Source organism: Mustelus asterias, chromosome 9 (assembly GCF_964213995.1).
Source record: "Mustelus asterias chromosome 9, sMusAst1.hap1.1, whole genome shotgun sequence".
Taxonomy (NCBI): Eukaryota; Metazoa; Chordata; class Chondrichthyes; order Carcharhiniformes; family Triakidae; genus Mustelus; species Mustelus asterias.
The window spans coordinates 25,071,559-25,085,598 of NC_135809.1; the positions used below are offsets into that span (position 1 = coordinate 25,071,559).

General features: G+C 42.8%; 1 protein-coding gene across 3 annotated transcripts in view; it reads right to left on the minus strand.

The window, feature by feature from the left end:
* cped1 (cadherin-like and PC-esterase domain containing 1) overlaps positions 1 to 14,040 on the minus strand; it is a 248,485-nt gene that overhangs the window by 109,055 nt on the left and 125,390 nt on the right. For all 3 annotated transcript variants that reach the window (XR_013498726.1, XR_013498727.1, XM_078219832.1), the window contains exons 14-15: positions 11,379 to 11,565; positions 8,822 to 8,990 (exon numbers count right to left, since the gene is read on the minus strand). Coding sequence is in view for 1 of the 3 variants with exons in the window: in XM_078219832.1 (XP_078075958.1) it covers positions 8,822 to 8,990; positions 11,379 to 11,565 (356 nt within the window). In the remaining 2 variants the exon portion in view is untranslated. The remainder of the gene's footprint in view (positions 1 to 8,821; positions 8,991 to 11,378; positions 11,566 to 14,040) is intronic.

The following is a 14,040-nucleotide window of genomic DNA, read 5'->3' on the forward strand; positions in this document are numbered from 1 at the left end:
CGTGAATTATTTACACAGTGGGACCTTGCGCTGTTGCCCATCATGGTGGGTCGGGAAATCAACTGGAAGCCAGTGTGAAACACATTTACAGTCTGCTAATGTGATGCAAATGAGGGTCCAACCACCCATGGCACCCAGATTCCCCATAGCACTAGCGGGAAAAAATGCCAGAGCAAAACACGTTTGGAATAACAATGCATACAGGTGTTGGGACTCACCTGAATGATGCCTGGGGCTGCCTCTGGTGGAGGCAACTGGTAACTCTGGACACCATAGCAGTGGGTCGGAGGCAGCATCTACAGATAGACCTTGCAGGTTCAGTGTCCTGGAGGGGGGTCCATCTTCAGCTTCAGAATGTTCCTGGAGATCCATCTTCTTTCTCCAGAGGTCCACCTTCTTTCTTCAATCATGGGTCAGTGATGTTGGACGCCTTTTCAATATGGCGCCTGGACAGGATGGCAGACTATGCGCCATCAGGCCTGCCCCACATCGGAATACAGGCAAAGCACCCGGTTACATAAATAATGATGTCGGGCCGGAAGACTTGGCAAGTTTTCCCAGCAGCCTCTGCAGCGGGCAAAACTTCACGTTCCTAACCCCGCCACGGGACTTACTCCCAGATGGGTGAACTCTGCCCAGAGACTCTGGACATTTTTGACTTACTTATCAGAATAGTTGCTCAGGAAATCTTCAACAGAAAAATTCTCGTCTAACCCCTGAGTAACTATACAACAGACCCTCCAATTACACACACTGATTCTCCCAAGCCTGACCTGACAGGCCCAGACCTTATCACAGTACTCCCTCACCTGGCCTTTTCCCTGACCGTACCCATCTTACCCACTTACCACCCCCACCCTACCAACTTACCTTACCCACCCTCACCCTTATCTCATCCACCCCACCTCCTTACCCAACTCATGCTACCCCATTACCCACTGACCCTGTAGCTTTTCAAAGAAACTTTGGGACATTGAAACTTGTTACTTCCCAGAATACGGTAATTAGTGCCATAATAAAGGAGGCACCTTCCCTGACATCTCAGAGATTTCCTCTACTCATTCCATTTGGAAGGATCCTCCATCAAATAATTGCCCAGAAATATTGGAGGAAGATTAGTGTTTTTTTGGTCTGATCAGAGCCATTGGAAGATCTGGGCTCATGCTGTACTCAAATTAGCTTCAAAAAGTATATAATTGGCTGTGAAGTGTTTTGTGATGATCTGAGGAGGTGAAAGGACTATATGAATTTAAGTGCCTTTATTTAAAGCTCCAAATACTCTATTCTTATGGTCTTATAGATAGGCTCTTGATTGATAGGAGGATTAAAGGTTACGGGAAAGGTGGGAGAATAGGGTTGAGAAACCATAGAAAGCACTCTTTCTGGTTGGATCACAGCTTGGTATGGTTCCTGCTCTGTCCAAGACCGCAAGAAACTACAAAGGGTCATGAATGATGCCCAGTCCATCACGCAAACCATCCTCCCATCCATTGACTCTGTCTACACTTCCCGCTGCCTCGAAAAAACAGCCAGCATAATTAAGGACCCCATGCAACCAAAAGTCTGAGATCATGTGCCAATTGACTCAAAAACAGCTTCTTCCCTGCTGCCTTCAGACTTTTGAATGGACCTACCTCGCACTAAGTTGATCTTTCTCTACACCCTAGGTATGACTGTAACACTACATTCTGCACTTTCTCCCTTCCTTCTCTATGAACGGTATACTTTCTCTGTATAGCAAACAAGAAACAATACTTTTGACTGTATACTAATACATGTGACAATAATAAATCAAATCAAATTTTATCAGCTATGATTGAATGGCAGAGCAGACCCAATGGGCTGAATGACCTAATTCTGCTCCTCTACCTTATGGTCTTATGTTTCCACATTTGAATCATTCAATAACAGAGACAGCCGATCTGCTGTTTACAGGACAGAGATGATGTATATCAATAGTACAGGATTCACTATATTTTTAATGTAGGGATTTGTGCTTGGAAAATATATATTGTTAAGAATGACACTCTGTCCATTGTTCTTAAAACTCTAGAGATTGCACGCCTCAACAGTTCCCAGATTGCTTTTTAGGTGGGGTTGTAAGCTACTGCTAGTGTTATTTTGTTATGTCGGCGGAACCATATATTATCAGGAAGATCAGAGGTCAAGGAGCGCTCTGCAGTCTGCTGATTGCAGTAGCAAATGTAGAAAGGTGAAAGGAGATGGATGATTAATCAAAAGGGAGGAAGACCAGAAAATAAATAAATCACAGCGGCAACAGTAGTTCAACTTTCGAAAAAGATTTCTATCAACGAAAATAATGCTGCACAAAATAATAAAATAAAACATTAAAAATCTGCTACGTTCAGAAGAGATTGTGATTGTGTTGTATTGCGCCCTCTTCTGCAAAAATGCAGTACACTAAATTAATTCTTACAGTAATTCTTCCCCTCCTGCTGCCTTTTAAGGTATTTCAGTTCACAGAATTTGATACCAATGCTTAGTAAGTTAAGGGGAGGCGATGGCCTCATGGTATCATCACGAGACTATTAATCCAGAAACTCAGCTAATGTTCTGAGGACCCAGGTTTGAATCCTGCCACGGCAGATGGTAAAATTTGAATTCCATAAAAAACCATATCTGGAATTAAGAATCTACTGATGACCATGAAACCATTGTCGATTGTCAGGAAAACCCATCTGGTTCACTAGTGTCCTTTAGGGAAGGAAATCTGCCGTCCTTACCTAGTCTGGCCTATATGTAACTCCAGAGCCACTGACTGCATTGCCCATCCCTAGTTTCCCTCCAAGGACAACTACGGATGGGCAATAAATGCTGGCCAGCCAGCGGCGCCCATGTCCCACAAATGAATTTAAAAAAAACTCTACAGATATGTGATCACACTAATCTATCCATGATATAGTTAAAGCCTCTTGTTTATTAATGCACATTAATCTTACTTTCTGTATCAGCGGCAGAATTTTAACTGCTGGTGAGGCAGGTTCGGAAACGAGTAGGAGCTTAAAGCTACGAAAAGTGACATTAGGTCAGAAACTTGGCATGAACTCACCCACATCCTGATTTAATTTCACATGAACATTATCGAACACAGAAGCTTACACCAAAGAAAGATTTGAGTATCAAAAGTTTGGTCAAAAGAGATAGGCATTAAGGAATGGAGAGAGTCACCATGGTAGAAGTGGTGTCGGGGCAGAATACAGGGCTTGGGGCCTAAGCAACTGAAGACAGAGCCACAAGTGGCAAGAGATGGAAATCAGATGATGTTCAAAAGGCTGGAATTGAAGTGCACAGAGATTATGGAAAGTTGTCAACTTGATGCAGGGCAGAGATAGGGAGAGGTGAGACCACGGGGGGGATTGAACACAAGGCTGAGAATGTTAAATTTGAGAAACTGCTGGACCAGGAGCCAATGTAGGTCAGCAAATGCAGAGATGATGAGTGAAAAGACTTGGTGCAAGCTGGCATATGCAAAGCATGATTTGAGGTGAGCTTCGATTTGCCCATAGAGGAAGGCAGGAAGCTGGCCATGAGAGAACTGAATTAGTCGCATTTAGAGATAACAGTTAGTAAGATAAGGAAACAAACTAAAAACAATGGGCGGGACTTTCCGCTTCCGCTGGGTGGGATCGACAGCCCGAGTGGAATATCCGGTGTGGGGCCCAAATTGCATTACACGCCAAGTTAAAGCCATGAGGCAATTGTCCCGATCTTCCAACTAGTGACATAACAGGAATCCCGATGTTCACCGTCAGAAACCCCATTACAATAAATTGACTTTTCGTTATTAGCCCTCTAGGCCTGATAATCTCTCCCCACCTCCTCACCCATTGCATAATTCATTCACGTCAGCATGCGTGAATTACGACAGTTCACCCAAGGTGGACACCTGGCAAGCAGAACCCGCCAGAGGAGTTGAGGTGAGTGCATTAGTGCATTGCTCGTGGGGGAGCGGGTAATTCTATCTTTAATATTGGGACAGCCTTTAAAAATGGCACCTGATCCGGTTGCCGGTGGCATGGGCACTGCCTGTCAGTGTGTTTTGTTTCAAACAGATGAGATTTTAAATTTTTACCCCATTCTTAAAGTTACAAAGGCAATGCTCACAGCGGGTGGACCCGAATCCATCACCTTGCTTGCTCCAAAAAACAAATTGAAATTGAATCCAATTCACGGTTCCCCCACAAGATCCAAGCTGATAAGATAAGGTATTCCACCTGTAATGGGCTTGATCTGATGCTTGATCTTAGCCAAAAGGCGGATAAGTGTGGGACCTGCCCCTTCAATTTTTTCCAACTAGCTGAACAATTTGTCGGAGAAAGTTGCCATTGGATCCAGTGGCTCCCGCAGGGTCTTTCCCATTCGCTGCGCCTCTCTGCCAGAAAAGTTGGAAAATTCCACCTAATGTCACCAAAAACTGATTCTACCATTTTAATAGTTATTAAACTTATGACTAGCAATAATGTCAGAACTCGAGCAAGGTTGATAGCAGTTACACTTATTGATGAATGCAGTTAACACCTGCTAGCTAACACCAACAATCTCTCTTACGGTCCACCCTAAACATCAAACAAAATTTAGATCACAAAAACAAATTCCACCTTAATGGCACTTGATCCATGGGCAACTATAAATACCAGAGTAAAAGCTTTTGTTGGACTCCAGTTAAAAGGCATGACTGGAATGATTTAGACTAACTCACTCAAGCACAATGTGTCCACAGATATCTCCTTCAGGGCTATCATTTAAGTCCAATCTTGAACTAAAAAAATGAAAGCTTTTCCAATAGGTTGTAAAATGTGAGAAAGCTTGAAAGAAACAACATATTGACTGATGTAAACTGACAACTTACTTGTTTAATCTTCCACGTTCTATATCACCATAGATTGGCTTTTAAACTCAAAGTTAACAGTGCATAAAATAACCTCTTGTGGAATGTTGGACTTCCTTTTAAATCTCATGAATTTTGCAATATTGATGCAAGAAATAGTTGTAAATGACATGTGGGAATGAGAAACATGACCCACTCACCAGAAGTACACAGACTAAAACATTTGTGGAAATCTCCAAACAATATTTGCAAAACTATTCTCGGAGATTGAAGAGGTTAGGAAACTCAGGCTAGCAGGAGATGTTAGGCCTCAGCTTGCTGTCATATTGCTGTCAAAAATGTGTAAATTGGCCAGCAACAGGTGGTGAGGAAGAACCCTTCCGTGAAATGCAAAATGCTGCAAGTTGCTGGATGATTTATATTGTGCCAACTCTCAAAAACGGCATCTCGACCTTAACCTCCCCATGAGTTTCATGAAGTTGCTGCATTTAAACATTCATTTCTCATTAAATGCGCCACAGAAAGTTAAGTCTGGCAATTTATAGCACAAGTATCCTTTAACAGTGCGATGATTGTTAATAACTGCCAATCAACCTTGTTGGCTGAGAAAGTGAATAAGTTTAGATTCATTCTTTCAGGTCGTGAATTGTTATGAGTTTTTAAAAAATATCAAATTTTAATTTTTAACATTTTTAAATTTACTTCTCTTTTGTATCATTTTTGTTTCCCCACACACTCTGAATCTAATATTTCTTCACCTCTCTTAGTACCTAACTTGACATCTGGGCACTGCAGATGCTTTTATACATGCTTAAATATCTCCACTGGTATCAATAGAGAATGCAACACAGACCGCGTATGCAACAGCCCACAGCAACGCCTTCCCTCAGGGGAATCAATGCAAGTTTGCATAGTACCGCTAGAAATAGCGCTACACTAACACCTTTGCCCTCCTTAATTTGGGCAAAAATAATTCATTTTGATGCAATTCTGGGGAAAATAGTCGTTGCACTTGGGCAGATGCCCAAGGGAGGAGCATATCATATAAACATCTTTTGGAATTTGTTCAAAGATAAATTTGACTGGCAAATGTTTAAAAAATATACTTAACCAAATTCACTGGAGCTCAGTCACAAAGGTATTCATTCGTCTATGTTTTTCCAATCAGAGAGCTATCTACAGTCTTTAGAGAGAGAGGTTGAAGCCAAACAGCTTTTGTAAATGGTGAGAAAAAGGAATAGATTAACAATGTAAGAATGTTACTTATTTTGTAGTTTAACACAACAGTTTCAAGCTATTTTTAACTACACAAAGAGCTAACCATGCTCACCACCTGTTGCTGTTGGGAGGCGGGATATTGAATTTGATGACCAGCCATGATCAAAGTGAATAGCAAGGCAGTCTCCAAGGGCCGAATGGCCTACTCCTGCTTCTATTTTCTGTGTTTCTGTGTGATGCTAAGACTATTATTCACACGTACTTTTGCTGTTTAATAATTTGCTTGGAAGTTAGATTCTAACATAAAATGTTGTACTATTCTGCCACAATTTGGAGACAAGGAGAATCACTTGAAGCACAAGTGCAAACTGTGGCTGATATAAATTGAGGAGCATCCTCTGCTCGCTCCCTGGGCACGCTGCAGGTGTATCTAGATACCTGGGGAAGCAAACACATTCTCACAGATACAGGGATCACCAGAGTCTTAATTACAGAAAGGAAAAGTATCTAGAATAAAAGTTCAAATCGTTTTGATTAGACAACTAATGCGTACAGAATGAATTGGCACTTGGCAAATGTTCTCTCTGACCGAACATTTCATTCATGAGATGCTTGGTAACAAGCTTCTCTAGTGTTCATTACTAATTTGGTTTACAAAAGCTTTCAGGACTTTAAAAAAACACTATACATGGGAAAAGCACAGGCAGCATAATGTGTTCCTCTTAGAAGCTGGTGTTGCTATGAACTGCACACTTTTTTAAACTGAGTGGCCTTGAACTTAATCCAGGATTACTCAAATGTACCAGCAGAGGGGAAACAACATCCCTTGCTTCTGTCTTTGTAACCTTCAGCATGGTATCAGTTTGCACTGAAACTTGAATATCCAAATGGGATTAAACATAAAAGAAAACTAGAAAGAAAGGCCCTGGATTAGAATTTGAACTGTTCCTTACTGTGAGAAAAGGCCACATTGCTGTCACTGACCTTTACCTCCTGTGCGTGATGCCAGTTGTGCTTAGTCAAGTGTCTAAGGAAGCCTCTATCAATTCACACCATATTTACCCTTTTGCTGCTGGAACAGGTGTTGGGCTACAAGCGTGAAACTTGTTGCTCACTGGCTAACCAATCCTGCCAGTCTGTGCTACCTCCTCTGTGGGAGAAGAAAATTAACTCAGTGCTGAGACTCAACACAAGGAAAATGATAAAGTAACTGCTGAGACTCTGCTGTCAGTGGAAACTCTCATCCCTATCGAAAAAATGCATTTATTTAAAAATGCAGCATGTTTTCAATCTCAAGGGAAAGGGATTTCACATACACACACACACACACACACACACACTGCTCAAAGTTAATGTAAAAAATCTTATAAGTCCCACAGTCATCATTTCTGTAAGAGGTCTAAAATTTCATTTTGAATATATGCTTGTCAACCTTTTGCATAGAAGGGCTTCTCTAGTTTAAAGAGCTGTAGTACTAACATCAATTATCTACGAGAAAACTTGCATTACTTTGGCAGAATCTGTAACTTTTCTAGGTAAATACTTAGCAGTTTCTTTTCTAATGTACACATTCACAGGACAACTATTCCTTGAAAAGGATAATTACAGCGAGCAATAATGTAGCATTTCTTATAAGGTGTTGAGAAAGTAGAATATAAATAAAGGGCTAACTCAGAAAATATGGGTTAGCATGGCTTGACGGGTTAGAGAGGATAGCCTGACTCAAAAAAAATTAAGGCATACAAAGAATGGAATGCTCTAGGGAAAACAAAGCTACAACCACATAAGTATGGCTGTAATCATATTCTGGCAAAGACCTATTGGGTAAACAAGATAGGAAATCCATTGTATTGATGAATGTTATTAGATCTGTACAGAATTGAATATACCCGTCTGATTAGATCTGTATAAAAGATGGCTGATGTGATTAGATCTGTATAGACTTGAATATACTCCTATGATCTGTATAAAAGACAGCTGTAACAGAACAACTTTGAACAGATCCTTCTGATCACTCCCAATGGCCATTGTAAGCACAAAATAAAGTAATATTGTGTGGATTTTCCGCGATGTAGGTTGTTCTTTAAAATGTTTCTTCAATGGTGTGGTATGATCGGTCCACAATAAAAGTTGCACTACATATGTACAGAGTCTTAACATAATTTTAGTTAAGTTATAACTAGATATCTGCAAAGTTGCTCATTCATATATGCACCCAGTATTTGGGTCTGCTTTAAACAAATCCTGAAGGCATGCAGACAGTGGAGGAAGCAATAGTGCTGTTTGTACCTACAATATAAACACACATCTGGTTCTAGATAGTTTAAAGAACCTTTTTTTAAGTTCATTTTCTCCCATTTTAATTGACTTCTCTCTGAGACCCTTGCAACATACATTTTTCTAGCACAGGGATAGACAGAGAGGGAGTAAATATTGTTCTCTAATCAGATTCCAGGGAAGAATGATTCTGGATGACTTACCTTCTGATTTTTTTATTCCACTTACCCTTCAAAGCTGTTGGCCTCTATCTAGCATCAGTTCCTGGCAAATAAAACTGTTCGGAATACACTACACAATAATTGCAAACTTAACTCTATTCATACAACTTCAGTTGTTCAGTTCTCTACTGAACAACTGAAGAGCTTTGCTTAATTCTCAAGCATTTTGTTCATTCATTTCAAGTTCTAAATACGAATGAATTATTCACTCCATCTAGGCCATGTTTGGTGATAGGAATTGGTCAGAAATGGTTACCTGCACAAAGCTGCACATTATACTCCCCTCCAACACAGGCAGGCTGGGACGGCTGTGCCGATAAACGTTGACAGTGTAAGTTGCTATGACAGTAGGTTGAACGCGAGACTCATCCGATACCAGAATGTGGATTCTGTTATTGCCGAGGCCAAGAGGATAGTTGGCAATGCTGAGGGAAAAAAAAGGAGAGTTAAAAATGAAGCTGCATAATATGCTGGAACCTGCAACTTCATCTCACAGGAGAAACATTATAAATTACAGAACAGGAAATGCAATACATTATAAGTTGAGAGTGAAACAGAGATTTAAAACTTCCAGTTATTCATTACAAAGTTTCGTTATATAAATCAATCATGCGATACTATCACAATTTTAAGACAGCGAATTTCATAAAACATGCAAGAAAAAGAAGTGATTTTAAATAAAAACAATACTGGACATGTGCAGGAAAATGGGATTAGTGCCTTTAGTGGTAGATATTGTAGATGCAGACTTGATGGGCCGAAGGGCCTTTCTGCACTGTTTGACTCTGGGGGTGGGACTTTCCAGCCGCACTCGCCCCAAGGCTGGAAAATCCCGCCCGAGGTCAACAGACCTTTGCATGATCTTGTCCCACACCGCTACAGGTCCCATGGTGGCCGGGACAGGAAAATTCCACCCTTTGAGTCTAAAATGGGTGAGATTTTGTCCTTGTTCCTGCCAAAGGAACTGACTCCTTTGTTTGCTTCAGGATCCATTCTGGATCTGGCATTTGTGTGTGACGGTATTGTCAGTCTTATTTAACAAGAATGGTTGTTCTTTAATGCTAAATGTGTAGAAATTGCTAAGCTTCCAACATAATTAATGCCAGGTGAGATAGATATCCCCGACTTTGATTTGCCATTGGGGGACTAAATGGGCTGCATTTTCCTGTGGTCCAGACAGCAAAGGAAAATGGAATGTAATTAGGCAGTGAAGCCTCTCTCTGTTTTCCAGTCCAGATCTCAGTTTCCCTGACGGGAAACTCTGCAGGAGGCCCCTTTCCCGCTTGTCCCAGTCAAATGCTGACAGGGCAGCAGGGTCCGGAGAGCCATCTCCTCTTCGCCTGGGGGTCCTTTCAAGCTGTTTGAGAGGCTATCACTTATAACAGCAGTCTGCAATGCATAGCTGCATCCAGCAGGTCAGCAATGCCCTACTTTTTGCGACGGACCAAACTCGCGCCTCTCCTGTGTATGCCAATGCTCAGAATGAGAGGATTATTACTCAATTGACATCCAGTAGCACTGTGATAACTGTAGAAGGGTCAAGGTGTATACAATTTTTGTGCGCAGCTGCCATCTTGCGACACTCATTCATCCCCCCATTATTTCACCTCTCTAGCAAATCAATAATGGTATCTGGCTACTTGGGACAAGGGCTATGCTCTTCACACAAGGCCGATGGCACCTGTCCACAAAGCCGTGGCCCATGGCTTGCTCAGGTACGATCACAGTCATGGAACCAACAGGAGCATCATCAAGCATTGTAGGGTTACAGCAGCAAAGGTTCAGGTGCCTGGATAGGTTTGGTGGTTCACTGCAATGCACATACCATCCATCACATGCAGCTTGGTGGGCTGCTGCGTGTTGTAATGCAGAAAGGCTTTCAGCTGAAGGAGGCAGAGCAAACAGAAAGAACCGTCATCTGATGAGGAAGAATTGAATGGTGGTGAGGGAAATGCAGAAGAGGGGGATGAGCAAACAAATTCTAACTCGAGAGGTGAGTGACCAACTGACAGAACAGCACTTCTGTTCAAGTGGTCAAGTTACCTGAAAGATGACAAAAAAATTCTTCATGTGCTGGTTAGGTGGATTGGCCATGCTAAATTTCCCCTTAGTATCCGAAGATGTGTAAATTAGGGGGATTAGTGGGGTAAATAGGTAGGGTTACAGTGATAGGGCCTGGGTGGGATGCTCTGCCGAAGAGTCAGTGCAGGCTCGATGGGCTGAATGGCCTGCTTCTGCATTGAAAGATTTCTATGATTCTATCTGTAACCCCCTTTAAGTGATAACCCAATTGCTATTTTAAAGATTTTAAAAAGTTTATTAATTAGTCACAATTAACACTGCAATGAAGATACTGTGAAATTCCCCTAGTCGCCGCAGTCCGGCGCCTGTTCGGGTCAATGCACCGAACCAGCACGTCTTTCAGAATGTGGGAGGAAACCGGAGCACCCGGAGGAAACCCACACAGACACAGGGAGAATGTGCAAGCTCCACATAGACAGGGACCCAAGCTAGGAATCGAACCCGGGTCCCTGGCACTGTGAGGCAGCAGTGCTTACCACTGTGCCACCGTGCTGCTCCACGACTTATTAGACTTACCTCTTTACATAGTTAACTGAATAAAATTACTCAAACAATTTTCCCGTCCTACCTGTAGCAGGCGGGACAGGACCATGCAAAGGTCCGTTGACCTCGGTTGGGATTTTCCAGTCTTGGGGCGAGCGCGGCCGGAAAATCCCACCCTCTATTTAATGTCATCAACATTTTGAAATTTCAGATAATTCTAGACTTGAACATTATAATCAGTGGTTTACCTGGGTCCTTTCTTTTCATCCAGGTGTACTTGGCAGTGGCAATTGGCTGCTTCAGCTCTGATCTTCACTATCACCACATCAAAAGGCACTTCGCAATAGTACACTTTGATCTTTGGTGTAAAGGCAGGGCTCAAGTTCAACTGCGGGCTAGTAAGCATGTGAGTAATGTACGCCAGAGTGTGCTTAGCTGTTGAAAACAGAGCAAAGAAGTAAACCAATTAACAGAATTAAGCTCTCACAAATCAATAAAATATCTGTGATTGTTTAGATTGTTAACTGCAGTTAGGTCCAGACAGGTTCCTTTAAGACAGGTAAAAAACTAATGCAGTACAGTAGAGTCATCACTCATTGTTAGTTGATGTACTTTAGTAACTTCTAATTCGGTCATAGTGGAGCATTGTGAAGATAGTGGAAGCAGATACGATAGTGACTTTTAAGGGGCGTCTGGACAAAGTCATGAATAGGATGGGAATAGAGGGATATGGTCCCCAGAAGGGTAGGTGGTTTTAGTTCAGTCAAGCAGCCCAGTCGGTGCAGGCTTGGAGGGCTGAAGGGCCTGTTCCTGTGCTGTAATTTTCTTTGTTCTCTTTGTCATAACTCAACATTGTTAAACTTTCTATTATCTTAAAATGTGAACTGATCTGTGTGATTAAAATGTTTTTAGAACAAAGAAATGCCCCAACAATTCTCAGGGTTTCAGTCAGTGTCCCACTGGAGATCGGTGGGAGACTGACGGACACCCCTCCAAGATAGTGGAGACCTTTTCAGGAGTTTTCTGTTCACCCTATAAGAGATCCAAACTCCATCAATCCCTGAAAAGACAAATGAGCAGGGCTGGAATTTTACAGCTCCTCCACCACGGGTTCTCACATGGCAGAGCCAACAAGATATTGAAGTCTGTTCTCATTGGCAGGACTGGAAGATCCGGCCAGCTTGAAGGGCTGGAAAATTCTGGCCCAGGATCAGTTGAAATGTGACATATGAATGGAGGCCAAGAACTTATCAACAGGTAATGAGATGTCACACCCTTCACTTATCCCCGAACTCTGTCTGGTCAGGGACAAAGATTGACAGCAAGGTGGGGCCTATGGATTACTGGTCGAGTTACCGTGAAAGGAAAAATTAAATCTTCTGGCTCGTTTAATCAACAACATATTGTTTACCCTTTGGGTGGGATTTTCCAGCCGTGTTCGCCCCAAGACCGGAAAATCCTTCCTGAGGTTAATGGATCTTTGCATTGTCTGTGTCCCGCCCAATACGATTCCTGTGGCAGCCAGGATGGGAAAATTCCGCCCTTTATGTCAGTAAACTAAATATTGTGGCTAGGGTTTTGCACCCATAGTAAAATCCCCCGAAAGGCCAAAAATGAGAACTTTACCGGCAAAATCAACCGATACGATCATCACCAACACCTCCACCCCACCCCCCGTCATTGATGAGATTCCCACCCAGGAAGATGAGGAATCTCATTTAAATACATTTAAATCTCATTTGCAAGCTTTCCCGCTGTATCGTTCCCCCAAATTGGAATGTCCCCCTTCACTGGTGAGGTTTACAACAAGGGCAGATGAGCTCCGTGAACCAAGCAGAGAGACCATGCAAGGGTATGTACAGCCTCCTGGGGTGGGGGGGGGGGAAAGAGGGACATGACTGGGCACTGCCCCTTGGCAGTGACGGGGGGCTTCTTCTGAAAAGCTCCATGGACGGGCTCCCCATGGAAGAGAGGGGCTTGCCATGTCTGAGTAGGGTTGTTGTAATTTTTAGTGGAGAGGACACCTCAATCTCTGGAAAGCTGACATTGTCGGCTGGGCGGGTTATTTTAGAGCCTGAACCAGCAGCGTGATGGTGTGGGACACACCTCCAGCATTTATTTCTCTACATGCTGGAAAATATGGCGAGAAAAGCCAGCCGTGCCGCCAATGTGTCGCACGCTATGGCCAGAACTCTACCACCTCGCCTGCCACAGAATCGGAGCGGGCGAAGTTCCGACAACGGAAATCTCCGTTGACCTCGGGCAGGAATTTTCGGTCTCGCTTGAGCGAGCCTGTAAAGTCCTGCCTTATGTTTCCCGCCTGAGCCAGCACCTAGACCAAAAAGACAGAAAATCCCAATCAAATCCAATAACAGTCAGTGATTTCATTGGCATAATTGTATGTATGGGTTTAATAGCATTGTCTCTTAGCAAAGCATTGCTATCATGACCTTTTATGACTCAATCAATTTCACATTTGTACTGTATCCAAGTGAAGGGGACATGATGTTATCACAGTTATATATGTGTTGTTTTTTAAAACATCAACATATTGAGAAGGGCCACAAGAATAGGTACACATCAGGTACACATCAGGCTATGCAACTGGCCTAAGCACAGCACAATCAATGGGACAGGCGATTGGGAGGCTATCAAGCCCTCACTGGTTGTACCCGTTGCTCGGGCACATTGTTAGAATGTTTTCCCTTGGAGGGGTTGTGGTATCATTCCCAATAGGGGAATTGGCAGCGGTGATAAATCACTAATCCTTTAGGGCTTGCCTGACTCTCTGGTAATATCTGGCCCAATGTCAGGGACTAGAGTGGGCAATTCGTCTCGATGTGGTTCTGGCAAGCTATTGTGGGCAGTCAGCAACTGGTCAGCATGGTCTCTCCAAACCAGTTTATCCTC